The sequence below is a fragment of the Vigna unguiculata genome, chromosome 10, assembly GCF_037176805.1.
Source record: "Vigna unguiculata cultivar grain cowpea cultivar isolate G323 ecotype 2 chromosome 10, ASM3717680v1, whole genome shotgun sequence".
Lineage (NCBI taxonomy): Eukaryota > Viridiplantae > Streptophyta > Magnoliopsida > Fabales > Fabaceae > Vigna > Vigna unguiculata.
The window spans coordinates 37,324,474-37,339,723 of record NC_140801.1 but is presented as its reverse complement, the minus strand read 5'-3'; the positions used below and the strand labels follow the sequence as shown (position 1 = coordinate 37,339,723).

General features: G+C 32.8%; 1 protein-coding gene and 1 pseudogene across 1 annotated transcript; one reads left to right on the top strand and one right to left on the bottom strand.

Moving 5' to 3' along the window:
- The first annotated feature begins 4,807 nt into the window (after positions 1-4,807).
- On the top strand, positions 4,808-6,214 carry LOC146882499 (uncharacterized). The gene has a single exon (XM_085667433.1). It carries the CDS (start codon positions 4,808-4,810, stop codon positions 6,212-6,214), a length of 1,407 nt encoding a protein of 468 aa, XP_085523559.1.
- Positions 6,215-8,077: 1,863 nt separating this feature from the next.
- Positions 8,078-9,589, bottom strand: LOC146882498 (uncharacterized; annotated as a pseudogene).
- Between the last annotated feature and the right edge of the window lie 5,661 nt (positions 9,590-15,250).

Genomic DNA, 15,250 nt, shown 5'->3' with positions numbered 1-15,250 from the left:
TTCACATTTATGTGATTTTGTTGTCTTTTCATTTTATCCGCACAACATTAATACCTATAGAATCTATGTTTTCATATGGTTGTTTTTTGGTTTTTGGCATACATTTGTTCTATAATTTGAGTACATTGTTTTCTATTCTTTATGGCAGAGGTTGATTTTGTTATGCCTATGTTTGGCTTCCCATTTTATGTGATTTTGTTGCCTTTTCATTTTATCCGCATAACATTCATACCTATGTTGCCAACTACACCAATGCCATTAAAATTACAAATATTTTGCCTATTATTCTTCCTTTAACATATTTAATGTGGTTTTAGTTTTAGTGTCATTAAGTTTTACAAATATGAATGATATTGATTGATGAAATACAATAATAAAAGGGAACATATTAGGTAACAACAATATTTTATTTTATGTTACTTATCATTTATTTGGTGGTGTTAGTTTATTTAATGTTTTTTGTGGTGAAAGTTGTTAAGTTCAATCGACTTCATATAAGTTTACTATTAGGAAAGAGGAGAAATCAACTTTCTAAAGAAAGCCTATGAGTTATTTATTCTTTGCGATGTTGAGGTTTAATAAGAAATAAATAAAATCTCTATTATTTTTTGTTGAAATATTAATATCAACTTTCCTACTTTGCATTGATGTATTAATCCAAAATATGTTGCAGCTTTGAGCAGGAGTGATGTACATTATTGATGTACTAATACAAATAAAACAACAGATGTAGTTGTTATTCTATTAACAACATACCCATTCTAAAATTGCAAAAATGTTAGGTACAAAAATTGTAATTAATCCATTCAATATCAAAATTAAAGCTTTTTCAATACAATAAATATATACAATAAGTTAAGTTATTATACACAGATTTCATTTGTCATAATGAATAAAAAAGACGTGTTGGAAGGACATGGTTTTTTCATTACTTTGCTTATAATTATGGTTGTGAACTCTGATGATAAAAGATTCTTGAAAGATGGAAAAGTTTCTTCATCTTTGAAGAGGTAATTGTTGGAAAAAGCATCAAAAAGTATCTTGCAGTAATTTTGGAAGACCTCTTATAGTAGTGTTAAGAAATTGAAAATTTGTTTTTTTTTTTCTTTCTTTTGACAACACCATTTGAATGCATAATATTAAACAAAAAAAAATATAAAACATCAAATTTCCGAAAATTTTATCTACAACCAATATAATTATGAATACTATTATAATTTTAGTCCACATTTATAATTGTCCAAACCTTTTTTCTCTAATTATTAATTTTATTAAATATTTAATATTTAATTAAGATTAATAAAATTATTAATTAGTATTATTAATACCATCCATTAATAATATTATTTATTGTTAATATCATTCTTTATTATTGATAATTAAAAGTAAATATTGCTACTATTAATAATATTATTATCTTTTTTAATATTATTATTTACATAAAAAATTATTTAATTATATTTTGTTAAAACTTTTACTACTACTTTTTAAATAGGCTAAGTTATGTACTTACATGCGAAATTGAATTTATTTCTCTCTCAAAGTTCATATAAATTTTCTCCAAAACCTACTGACTACACATCCATATATTTCCCATATATTTCTTGTTGTTTGTATTTGAATTCAACCGGCTATAACGAGGCAATGATGTTTTCTACAATTACATCATATATGAGTGAAGAGTTATGTCCTGGATAGTTGACTTCGTATTTGTGTGAATGAGCCATGTGTCAATAAAATTTTATTGCTCATAAGCTTTTTCATTTGTGGCCTAAAGTTATTCATCAGATATTGATCACATATAGTAAGATCTTAAATATATAATTCATATTCTTAAAGTTTAAACTTCTATCCAATTAATTTAATTAAAATGAGATACAAATTGAAAACTTTATTTGGATTTTAAAGAATTCAAAACTGTGTTCATTATGAGTAGTTTATTCAAAAGATTTATTTATGTTCATTTCGATTTACATTATTTTTATGCAAAGTATCTATTTGGTTTGGGAATTGACATTTTATTGTTCAATTTTTACTTTTGAATGAGATGTCGATGAAATTTTATAAAGTCAAATAATATCAAATAAATAAATAACAATGAAATACCAATTATTATGATTATTCTAATACAAATTGATAGAGTGTGGAAGGACTTTGTTTTTAAGAACATATTGGTCGAAGGTGACCAGTATTCTTTGAAGTAGACATGACAACAGAATCAACAATATGTTTACCTTATATGTGAAATGTTTACCAAATTGTGGTCATCCTACCTTAGACAACATTGTAATATTTTGGAAGACCAAATATGGGAAGATTATGTTTGACAATTGATATGAAACAATTATGATGATATTTACTTTATATAATTATGTATGTATTGTGTTAGGTTACATATTTTATATTGTTTTATCTATTCAAATATAACACGTTTGTTTGAAAATTTGATTTTGACATCTTATTGAATATTCAGTGATAAATAATTTTATGTTTATAATTCTTTATAAAAGTTATCCTATTGAATTGATTTTGACATCTATTGAATATATCATTTACTTTGATAACTCTTAAACTTTTTAAAACATTGACTTTTATTTAATTCTGAAATATAAAAGTGATCTTTAAAAATATATATTAAGGTATTTTTATTTAATTGAAATATAAAAATGACTTTTGAAAATATATATTAAGATATTTATATGATAAGATTAACCGAAATCAAGTTTAGTTAACTATCATTCAACATCAATTTTAATTTATACTAATTCATTTGAATTAAAGATACTATATTTAATTTTTTGTTATAACTAATGTATTAGTTAATGTTGTTTAAAATTTGTTCATTTATTGTGGTTGAAAAATAACTAAAATTCATATATGAAATGGAAAAAAGTTCCTTATATATAATGTGAGGTTGTTGTAGCCATATTTTGTAAATTTTTCATATACAATATATGGTCAATTTTTTCATCAAAAATATTGTCTGTCAAATAGTTTTAAAATAGTTCATTCTTTTCATGTGCTTTTTGAACGAAATTGTACAATGTATAATATATTGAACAGAAAAGTGGGAATTGTAGTCTTTTACATCAAAGAAACCACTCATTTACATGCAAAACAACAAATGGAAATATGACTTTCCATTTGGGTATATATTATGAAAAATGATGGTGTTCATTATTTATGATTCTACATTTTAGTGCAATAAGGTTCAAATTTAATAAAAAACAATTAAATATTCATATCATAAATATTTGAAAATAAGGATACATAATTGTTCTTTAAAAAAAATGAAAATGTCATACAAACAAATACTACTGGAAAATGTACACAAAAGTAAATTCTTCCAATTTTCTACTCAGAAAACATTATTTTATATCTTTGATATTGACATTCTATCAAGCGTCATTATGTTATGGATGAAAGTAATCGTGAAAAAGCAAAAATTACCAGAATGATGATTCCTACTAAAAAGTTAGACAATAAGAGTAACAATTATCTATCTCAATGTTATTTGTTGTATCTCATCATGTATACTTTTATAACATTGTGATATTTGTTCTTCAAAACAAAACAAAAAACACAAATATGAATAAAAACAATACAGAAACAAATATAGTTCTAAATCAACTTCCTCAAAAGCTTCAAACTAGAGGTATAATCATGTTTACTTTGTTGATTCATTCTGAATGTTCTCAAAATTAAAATGCATATGTCTTTGAATAGAATGGAAAAAATGAATCAAAAGATGGAGGAAGAAGAAGAAGCCGGTTGATTCTCCACAAATTTGTTCCCAAAGTATTAATACACCAGGTTCTTCAAATATTACAAATATGTTTAATAAATCATTGAAATCTTTATTTTTAACAAAGTTCTAAATTTTTTCACCAAGTCTAAATGTAAAAGAAGAGATTAAAACATAATCTGATATAGTTCCACTTAGTTGGACATTTGAAATATAATTTAATCTAACATGATCCTTGGTTTTTTAAATTATTTATACACTATTCATGTTCTTTGTGAATGATGAATGATCAATGTTTGATATTTATGCAAGAGTCTTTATTTTTTATGGAACTGATTTGATTATGTAATCTATATAACTAATTTTACCCATGGGATAAGGTTTTATTATTAGTGTTATCCTTTCCGGGTTTTGGTGTGCATAATCAACCCAAATGTTATGATTCTGTTAGAATATATGATGCATATATTCTATATTTATGTATATCTTCTCTTTTGTAACGTAGCCATTTATGATGCATATATGGTGCATATTTCTGTGCAGATTTTCTGCTAAGTGCAGATTCTGTATTAATTAGTTTCCTTCTTTATACTCTTGAATATTGTATATATTCTCACGTTTCTAATAAAACAGCACGGATTCAAATCCTTTCATGGTATCAGATTAGTTTTGATCCTAAATCCTTAACAACCACCTCTCCACCCCACTTTTCTTTTTCCGCTGCATTTTTTTCTAATGGCCAATCAACCCAAATTTCATCCTGCTTTGACTATCACCAGTGTTAAGTCCCTCATTCCCATAACATTGGATGCGGAGCATGGCATGTATCACTCTTGGGAGGCTTTATTCACGGTCCTTGTTAGGGTTCATGATTTACATCATCACATCATCTCTCCTACGGAAGCCAACGAGGTAGCCTCCTATGCCGCAAACCCTACTTTATGGAAGCGTCTCGATGCTGCGGTGCTTCGATGGATCTATGGGACTATCTCCATTGATCTCCTTCACGCTATATTGCTCAAAGACGACACGGCTCAAGGGGCATAGGCTCGTCTCGAATCTATGTTTCAGGACAACAAGGTTTCTTGGGCCACTCATCTTGAAGAGGAACTTGCGGACCTTAATTTCGAGAATTTTTCGTCGATTGATACCTACTGTAATCACATCAAGTCGTTGGCTGATCGACTTGCCGATGTTGATGCCCCTCTCACCAACAGCAGATTGGGTCTTAAACTCACGGTAGGGCTGCCTGAAGCCTATGCCCGGACAGTGGATATCATCCAAAATCAAGAACCATTACCTTCGTTTGCGAGTTGCCGATCTCGACTCAAGCTAGCGGAGCGGACCATTAAAAACTGCTTGGCAAAGGAAGGAAACTCCAACAACCGCTCTCAAGCCGCTCTCCTCACGAACACTGACAGCCACCACAATATAGACACCAACATTGTTGCCTTCTCTGCCTCATCTCATCAGATTTCCAAAGGAAATAAGCACAAAAAGTCCACCTCCAAGGTTTCTAGGAAAAGCCACAATAACAATGGGCAAGGGACCCTACCACAATCTGAACCCGGGCCATTTAATTGGCAGCAACAGCCATGGGCCGCCTGGGCTCCTTGGTTGGCTCAGTGGCCAAACCCGCCTCCATGCCCATATCCTGCTTCCTCCTGGGCACCGAAAAATATTGCTGCCACTACTACTGGGCCACGCCAATCTAGTCCAGGGGTCTTGGGTTCGTGTCCCCAGGTGTACAATGTAGTAGCACCATCCACTAGATACACACCCACGGACATTGAAGCAGTAATGCATGCTCTATCTTTCTCTCAACCGGATGGGAATTTCTATATGGACACCAACGCTACATCTCACATGTCTGCGGACCAAGGTATTTTTTCTTCTTATTTCAATTCGAGCATTAAACATCATAACATTGTTGTGGGTAGTGGACATTTGGTTCCAATTGTTGGTCACTCCAGTACTATGTTACCATCCCCTTACCCTCCCTTTCACTTGAACAATGTCTTACAAGCTCCTAAATTGATTAAAAATTTGATATTTGTCTGTAAATTCACCACTGATAATTCGGTTTCCGTTGCTTTTGATCCCCTTGGTTTTTCTGTGAATGACTTACAGACGGGAGCCAAACTAATGCGATGTGACAGTACCGGTGACCTTTACCCTCTCGTTTCAAACACTCCAGCCACTCCTCCAGTCAATAATTCAGCCTTTGCTACTGTTTCATCCGATCTTTGGCATACTCACCTAGGCCATCCTGGTGATGCTGTTCTTAGATCCCTTAGTAGCAAAAATTTTATTGATTGTAATAAGGCTTGTAAAACTTTTTGTTCCTCATGTCCTCTCGAGAAACATTCAAAGTTACCATTTTATGCTTCTATGTCGCACACTACCTCAACATTCTTCGAACCAAGGTCTCAGTTTTATGTCTCCTACTCAAATTTTATATCAATGTGACCCCATCTACTCGGACTTACACGTCTTCAATTGCCTATGTTTTCCTCTCTTCCCGTCCACTTCTATTCACAAATTGCAAGAAAGATCCATTCCTTGTGTCTATCTTGGTCCCGCCCCAAATCACAGAGGTTCAAAATGCTATGCCATGTCAAGTGAAAAAATTATTATTTGTCGTCCTGTGAAATTTGTTGAAACGGTTTTCCCTTTCTCTAAGATTCCCTCCCCTCACAAAGATGACTATAATTTTCTGGATTTTAATCCCATTTTTCATCAGTTGCACCACCAAAGCATTACTCCTCCCAATTTGGCGCACCAAGCTGACCCACCTTCCCCTCCTAGACTTGTGGCATCAACCGAACCCCCTCAGACCCCCCTCTCATTTATTGGGCCACCTTCCTCCGGCCCACCTCCGCCTCCTCACTCTACAGCTGGGCCACCTTCATCAAGCCCACTTCCTACACTCGGTACTATCACATTGCCTGCTCCTGACCATCACCCTGGTTCGCCCCCTTCTTTCCCTATGCCCACTAGGCTTATCCACCAACAAGACCATCAATCCTCCCCAAACTGGCCTACACCCATTCCCACACCGTTGCTAGGACCTACCCCTCATCCAATGACCACTAGAGCTTAAAATGGAATCTACAAAGCAAATTGAAAATATTTTTCTAATTTTTCTGCCATGACTACCACTACTATATCTCACTCACCCAAAGGTCCCGCTAGTGCTATTCGTGACCCGAATTGGAAAATTGCAATGTTAGATGAATTTAATGCTCTTATTGCTAATAAAACATGGGAATTGGTACCTAGGCCACCGGATGTGAATGTAATCAGGTCAATGTGGATTTTTAGACATAAACGCAACTCTGATGGTTCTTTTGAGCGCAATAAAGCCTGTCTTGTAGGTGATGGGAAAACACAGCAGCCAGGTGTTGATTGTGATGAGACTTTTAGTCTGATTGTCAAACCGGCTACTATTCGCACTGTCCTTAGCATTGCTATTTCCCAGGATCATTCACTTGTTAGATGTCAAGAATGCTTTCTTACATGGTTATCTTAACGAGACAGTTTATATGCATCAGCCCATGGGTTTCCGCGACAAAAGTCGCCCTGATCATGTGTGTTTACTAAAGAAATCTCTCTATGGACTTAAACAGGCCCCGCGAGCCTGGTATCAGCGATTTGCAGATTTTGTTACCACCATTGGTTTTTCTCACAGTAAATCTGATCACTCATTATTTATTTACAATCACGGCTTGGATATTGATACGATCCTATCCAGGAAAGAGTATGATCGTTTCTGAATTTGAATCCTCAAGAGGCACGACACGAATAAATCAGAGAAAAACGCGGAATAAGATAGAGATGGAGGACGCCACTATCTAGCAGATTGATAAGTCAAGTGAAGATTCGCCACAAAGATGTTAATCTTTGATAAGAACCAGAGGCCTAAGCCAAGAACAAAGAGAACCCTCTCTTTAATGAAAATCAAATTCAATATATGACTCAAAGTGTCTACATCAGTTTTTAGTACCTTTATTTATAGGCACATAGGTTTAAGCAAACCTGCAAACCCTACAAGAAGGCCCAAGCGCAAAACATAAAAGCATAAACTAATTATAAAAGAAAGCTCAAAACCCAAAAACATAAAACATAACTAATTTCTAAAAGAAAACCCAAAAGTTCATCTTCAAGTTCTTCTTGTATGGAATCTTGGGATAGTCATCTATCATTCCCTCCTTCTTGAAGAGAATTTGTCCTCAAATTCGTACCACTTGAAGTTTAGGAAATAGACTTCTATCGTACCCTCTGTCTTAAAGAGAATTTGTCCTCAAATTCGTCTCACTTGAAGATTCTTTATCAATCTCCCATATTTGGAGAGAATTCGACCCGAATTCTGAAAGGTCCTCCCGGGTCAAATACGCAACTTATAATGATATATTTGATGGCCCTGCAAGTATTGCACATCGACCCCAATCTATCTTTCATAGGTACCAGAATGACTAGAATAGCACAGGGACTCAAACTTTCCTGAATCGATCCTTTGTCCATAAGTTGCGCCTCATGCTTCTGTATCTCTTTAGTTTCTTCTGTGTTACTCCTATAGGTTAGCCTATTAGGAAGGGATGCACCCTGAATGAGATCCATATTATACTCAGTACCCATTTTAGGAGGTAAACCATGAGGGATGTCTTTAGGAAAGACATCATCATACTTTTTGAGAAGTTGCGTCATACTTAAAGACAAATAAGCTTGCACAGAAGAGAGACAAATATTGTTAGGCATAAGCAAATATAAGAGTTGTTTCTTAACCAACACTTTGTTTATTTCTTTTTCTCTCAATAAAAGGCTTTTATCACTCCTTATTTTTTTACCTTCCTTTTTCTTGCCTTTTTCTGGAATTTTCTCTCTTCCTTCTTTTCTCTCTTGCTCTCTTCTCACTCTCATCTTAATTTGATCCTCACAAACTTCTCTAAGAGATAAAGGTGTTAGGGACACCTTCTGCCCCTTAAACAGGAAAGAATACTTATTGGTTAGACCATCATGGGTTACCTTTCTATCATATTGCCAAGGCCTCCCCAACAATAAGTGACTCGCCTCCATAGGTACCACATCACATACTACCTCATCGACATATTTACCGATAGAGAAAGCAATGTTTACCTACTTATCTACCACCAATTCTCCATCCTCACTCAACCATTGCAAAGTATAAGGACTAGGGTGCATAGATGTCACCAAACCAAGCTTTTCCACTAGCCGTTTACTAGCTACATTTGTACAACTTCCTCCATCAATGATGAGTGAACACACCTTTCCTTTAACCATACATCTAGAATGGAAAATATTTCTTCTTTGGGTCTCATCTTCCTCTTTATTCATACTACCCAACAACCGCCTAACCATCAAGAGATCTCCATCCACAGGGGGGACTTCACACTCCTTTTCCTCCTCATCACTACTAGATGATTCAGATGATTCACCCGCGGAATGCTCACTAATGTACTCACCATTCGCCAACAACATCATAGTTCTTCTGTTGGGACATTCTGCTGCGATATGTCCTCTACCCAAACATTTAAAACATTTTATTGCACTAGAACGTGAAGAATCATTATTACTAGCTTGAGAAGTTACTTTACCATTTGAGGACTCCTTCTCCTAAGATTTAGGAATGGTAGAAGTAGCTTCCTCCTTCTTATATTTCTCCGTATCTCTCCATGAGGTGGATGACTTCCTATAGGCGCTTCGTCTCTTGAGCTGTTGTTCCACTCTGGTGGCTTGGTGAATAAGATCTTCCAAGGTCTCATAATGGTGCATTTCCACCACATCTTGAATCTCCCTATTTAATCCATTCAAGAATCTAGCCATTGTAGCCATATGTGTTTCTTCCACTTCAGCTTTCATCAAGGTGACCTCCATCTCTTGAACATACTCTTCAACACTCTTATTTCCCTATGTAACTCTTTGTAATTTGTTGAAGATCTCTTTTTTATAATAAGGAAGCACAAATCTTTCCTTCATAGCTACCTTTAATTGCTCCCATGTAGAAATTGGCAATCGCCTTCTTCTAGCTATGTCCACGGTGATTTGATTCCACCAATTCATAGCATAGCCGTCAAACTCCAAGGAAGCCATAAGCACCTTATCATCATCTTCATAATCGTAAGAGTTGAAGATTTGGTCAAGATTCATTTCCCATGCCAGGTAGGCTTCCGGGTCATTAGCTCCATTAAATTTAGGAATTATAATCTTCCTCCACATCTTATCTCTTCGAGGTGTGTGGTTCTCGAACTCCTCTCGTCTTTGGCCTTGCCTTGGCCTAAAACCATGCTCCTCCTCATCATTATCCCTCCTAAGCATGTGGTTCCCAAATACCTCTCGTCTTTGGCCTCTCCGTGGCCTAACAACATGTTTTGCTTCATCATTATGAGAAGAATGGTCTGAATCATCATGTCTCCTTCTTCTTCTCTCTGCCCCCTCTAATCTCACGCTCACATCTTCATTAGACTTTTGGAGCCTTTTGAACTGTTGTTGATTGTGTTGTTGCATTTGATTCATTTGTAATGTGAGCTTATCAAGTGCAACCATGATTGTTGCAGTCTTAGGTGAGACAGGATCACTATTCTAGGAAGAAGTCATATCCTGCAAGAAAATGTTAGCAATAATATTTTTTTTTTGACCTCACCACTGTACTAAGTGTTTCACTCAATTTTCCACTCATGTATCACACATATAGGCTTTTTCTTGAATGTACTCTCTTGCCTTTTACCACTCAAATTCCCTTTAGTGCTTGGCAAAGAACTCCAGTAGCTTAAGGAAAGAGTGAACAAACAATGTGAAGAAAGTTGCGAGATCTAAATCTTGACTTAAGAGGACAAAGAAGATTCAAAACACTAGACAAAACTTCAAGGAATTGTAAAGACACAAAACAAGAAAATTAAAATTAGAAAATAATAGGACTACCAAAGATATTTAAATGAGACAACACGGAGACTCTAAGAGAAAGACTGATTGCAAGTAAATATCAATAAACCAGAAATAAAATTGCAATAAAAGTTGTGTTGAACTCCTCATTTTTTTTTGGATCCTCTTTTTTTTTCAATATATATTTGTTTCCTTCTGACTTGATCCACAATATTTTTCTTTTTGCAGTTTAAAAAAAGAAAAAAAACAAACTTAAACAATTGATCCTTCAAATCCTCATACTCATGTAAATCAAAAGTAAGTGTACTTGCACATCCCAAACACAAAAATAAATAATTTCCACGAATCAAATGTAGAAATACACAATTTAAATAAAGAACAGAAAAGAAAAAAAAATTCAACCAAATTGGAAACAACCTTAAGGGTTTTACTCCTTACAAACGAAACAAACAAAATCTAAAACAAAACACAGAACAAGCAGACATTGACAAATTGTAGTTTTTTTTTCATATGACAAAAAAATAACATAGAAGAGGAAATTCAAACCAGAACCTTGCTCTAGATACTAGATGATACGATCCTTTCCAGGAAAGAGTATGATCGTTTCTGAATTTGAATCCTCAAGAGGCACGACACGAATAAATCAAAGAAGAACACGAAATAAGACAGAGATGGAGGACGCCACAATCTAGCAGATTGATAAGTCAAGTGAAGATTCGCCACAAAGATGTTAATCTTTGATAAGACCAGAGGCCTAAGCCAAGAACAAAGAGAACCCTCTCTTTATTGAAAATCAAATTCAATATATGACTCAAAGTGTCTACATCAGTTTTTAGTACCTTTATTTATAGGCACATAAGTTTAAGCAAACCTGCAAACCCTACAAGAAGGCCCAAGCCCAAAACATAAAAGCATAAACTAATTATAAAAGAAAGCTCAAAACCCAAAAACATAAAACATAACTAATTTCTAAAAGAAAACCCAAAAGTTCATCTTCAAGTTCTTCTTGTATGGAATTTTGGGATAGTCCTCTATCATTCCCTCCTTCTTGAAGAGAATTTGTCCTCAAATTCGTACCATTTGAAGTTTAGGAAATAGACTTCTATCGTACGCTCTGTCTTAAAGAGAATTTGTCCTCAAATTCGTCTCACTTGAAGATTCTTTATCAGATATGGCCTATATTTTGTTATATGTTGATGATATTATTCTTACAGCTTCCTCTGATCGCTTGAGATTGCATTTTATGGCTCTATTGGGTGCTGAGTTTGCTATGAAGGATCTAGGTCCTCTAAGCTTCTTTTTGGGGATTTTTGTGTCCCGCGATGCTAATGGTATGTTTTTATCTCAGACATAGTACGCCACAGAGATCATTGAGAGAGCTGGTATGACTAATTGTAGCTCGTGTCCCACTCTTGTTGACACCAAACCTAAACTTAGTGCATCGAAGGATTCACCTTATGAGGATCCTACGAAGTACCATCGTTTGGCTGGTGCCTTACAATATCTTACTTTTACTAGACCTGACATCTCTTATGCAGTTCAACAAATTTGTCTTCACATGCATGATCCAAGGAACGAGCATATGACTGCTCTTAAGCGTATTTTGCGCTATTTGCAGGGTACTTTGTCTTATGGTTTACACTTGTATAAATCATCTTTCAACAAGCTCATTTCTTATACTGATGCTGACTGGGGAGGATGCCCAGATACTCGACGTTCTACTTCCGGCTATTATGTTTTTCTAGGTGACAACTTGATCTCTTGGTCATCCAAAAGACAACCAATTGTGTCACGATCCAGTACTGAGGCTGAATATCGAGGAGTAGCTAATGTTGTTTCTGATTCTTGTTGGATCCGAAATTTATTACTTGAGCTACATTGTCCTATTCATATAGCCACTCTGGTTTATTGTGACAATGTGAGTGCCATTTATTTATCAGGAAATCCGGTACAACATCAGCGTACCAAGCATATTGAGATGGACATTCATTTTTTCCGGGAAAAGGTTGCTAAAGGCGACATATGCGTTCTACATGTTCCTTCCCGTCATCAGATCACCGATATTTTTACGAAGGGCCTACCTCGTCTTTTATTTGAAGATTTTCGAGCCAGTCTCAGCGTTCGTGAACCTCCTGGTTCGACTGCGAGGGTGTGTTAGAATATATGATGCATATATTCTATATTTATGTATATCTTCTCTTTTGTAACGTAGCCATTTATGATGCATATATGGTGCATATTTCTGTGCAGATTTTCTGCTAAGTGCAGATTCTGTATTAATTAGTTTCCTTCTTTATACTCTTGAATATTGTATATATTCTCACGTTTCTAATAAAACAGCACGGATTCAAATCCTTTCCAAATATTCAAGAGTATAAAGAAGGAAACTAATTAATACAGAATCTGCACTTAGCAGAAAATCTGCACAGAAATATGCACCATATATGCATCATAAATGGCTACGTTACAAAAGAGAAGATATACATAAATATAGAATATATGCATCATATATTCTAACAGATTCCTCAATTCATAACATTCATATATATATTCAAGGCAACAGATTTTCAGATAATTCAACCAACAGATTATCACAATTGATCTTACATTAATCATTATTGAATTCATCTCTACTATTATACCCCAGTTATAATTGTTTCTTAACATTTCTGATCCAACAAATGGTATGGACTTGCTATAATCCAGTCTTAGATTGAACAATTTCAACTGAATGGTTCAACATAGTTTTTATAACACTGATCCCATAATTCAATTTTTCATAATTTTTTTCTATATTAATTTGGAAAAAAAATATAAATAATAAAGGAAGAATCTATCAATTAAACATGTTTTGTGATAACGACTACCCTTATAACCCCCAATTGTTCAATTTCATTCTTCAAATGTAATCTTTTATATGTTTTTACTATATAAATACATTGTGAAGTGCTTGGTAGGATGATTCAATTGTTTTACTATGCTTTCTACTTCAAATTTTTAGCAACTTGAAATCTCTTATACTATAGATCTAATCAAGTTAAGTTCCTGAAAGTTCCAAATCATGTGAATCAATCTAATGGGTGAAAGTAAATATTATTATTAAATTCATAAATGAAGAAACATAGTAAAGAGATTTCAGGACAGACAAGCATGGGTCTGACTTTTTCTTTTACCATGTTTGAGCCATTTTGAATATTCACATTGAATTTAGCATATTGTATCATATGAAAATGTAGCATTTGGTATCTTTAGAGGACATATACAGTGGTTTAAAATTTTATTTAGATAAGTAGGTTATTTTTTTTAATTGTAATTGTTTTAATTCTTAATAATTATAAAAATTCATTCACTTTTTTAGTTCCATTGATTTTGTCAGTGAACGAGGAAGTTCTCTTTCTCATGCTTTTTAGACTATATGCTTTAGAAACCGGATATAAGTGTACTTTGTAGATTTGAGGAATCATATTTTGTCAATTGATCTTTGTTAATTTGATTTAATTTTTTTGTTATTATTACAATTTAGATTTTCATTTTTTATTTTAGTTCATTTAATCGTTATTTTTTCTTATTTTATCTTATTTATTGGAAGAAGACATTCATATAATTATAGGTATTGATAAAAAATATAGAGAGTAACATTTGTTATTATTTTTGTAATAAAATTGAGAAAGCAATAAAAATAAATTGTGGAAGAGTAATTATATTTTGTTATATGTAAAAATAACAATTTATCATTACTATCAAATGTATTATTTTAATATAATAATATGTCTAAGAATGTATAAAATTATATGAAGATTTATTTTCACTTAATTTTATGCATTAAAAATATTATCTTACAATAGTTTAAAAAAAATTTCTCTCTTTTTCTTTTACAGTAAAATGTACAGAAATGAACTCTCACTTTTTTTCACACAAAAATATTGGATAAAAATATATAAAACTAAAATTAGATTTAATAAAATTCATAAATACAATATTTTTATTGTCATTTATTACATAATTAAAATCATTAATTTTCAATAAAATTTTATATGAATACAATATATAGATAAATAATATATTTAAAATTTAATTAATAAAATAGTCAATTAAATTAAAATCACAATATATTGTTTATATTTATAGTAGTATTTTTTATTGCTATTACCTAACATATATCTTTTTTTCAATGTTAATTTAAAATGTAGAATGTTACCAATTTTGTATGCAATGTCTTTATGTCTTTATTTTTATTTATTTTGATACAATGGAAATCTATCCTAATAAAATTATTTAATTTTTAATAAAATATAATTATATTTTATCTTCTTCCTCCGATATTTATACATGTATAATGTATATACCTTTATCAAGAACGAATACAAAGAAATATCAAGGATACTCATTTTAAATGATGATAAAAATATCATGAGTACAATTACAAATCATGAGAAATCTCTGCCTGACAATGTCTAACTGAAAAACACCTCATAATTGTTTCGTTTTTTTATTTATTTTTAACATAATCAAAATAATTAAAATAAATACACTAATATTTTTACATATGTCATGGTCTGTCTTTGTGCTTCAAATAAAGTTATTTACATTTCGGTCTAACAGAGA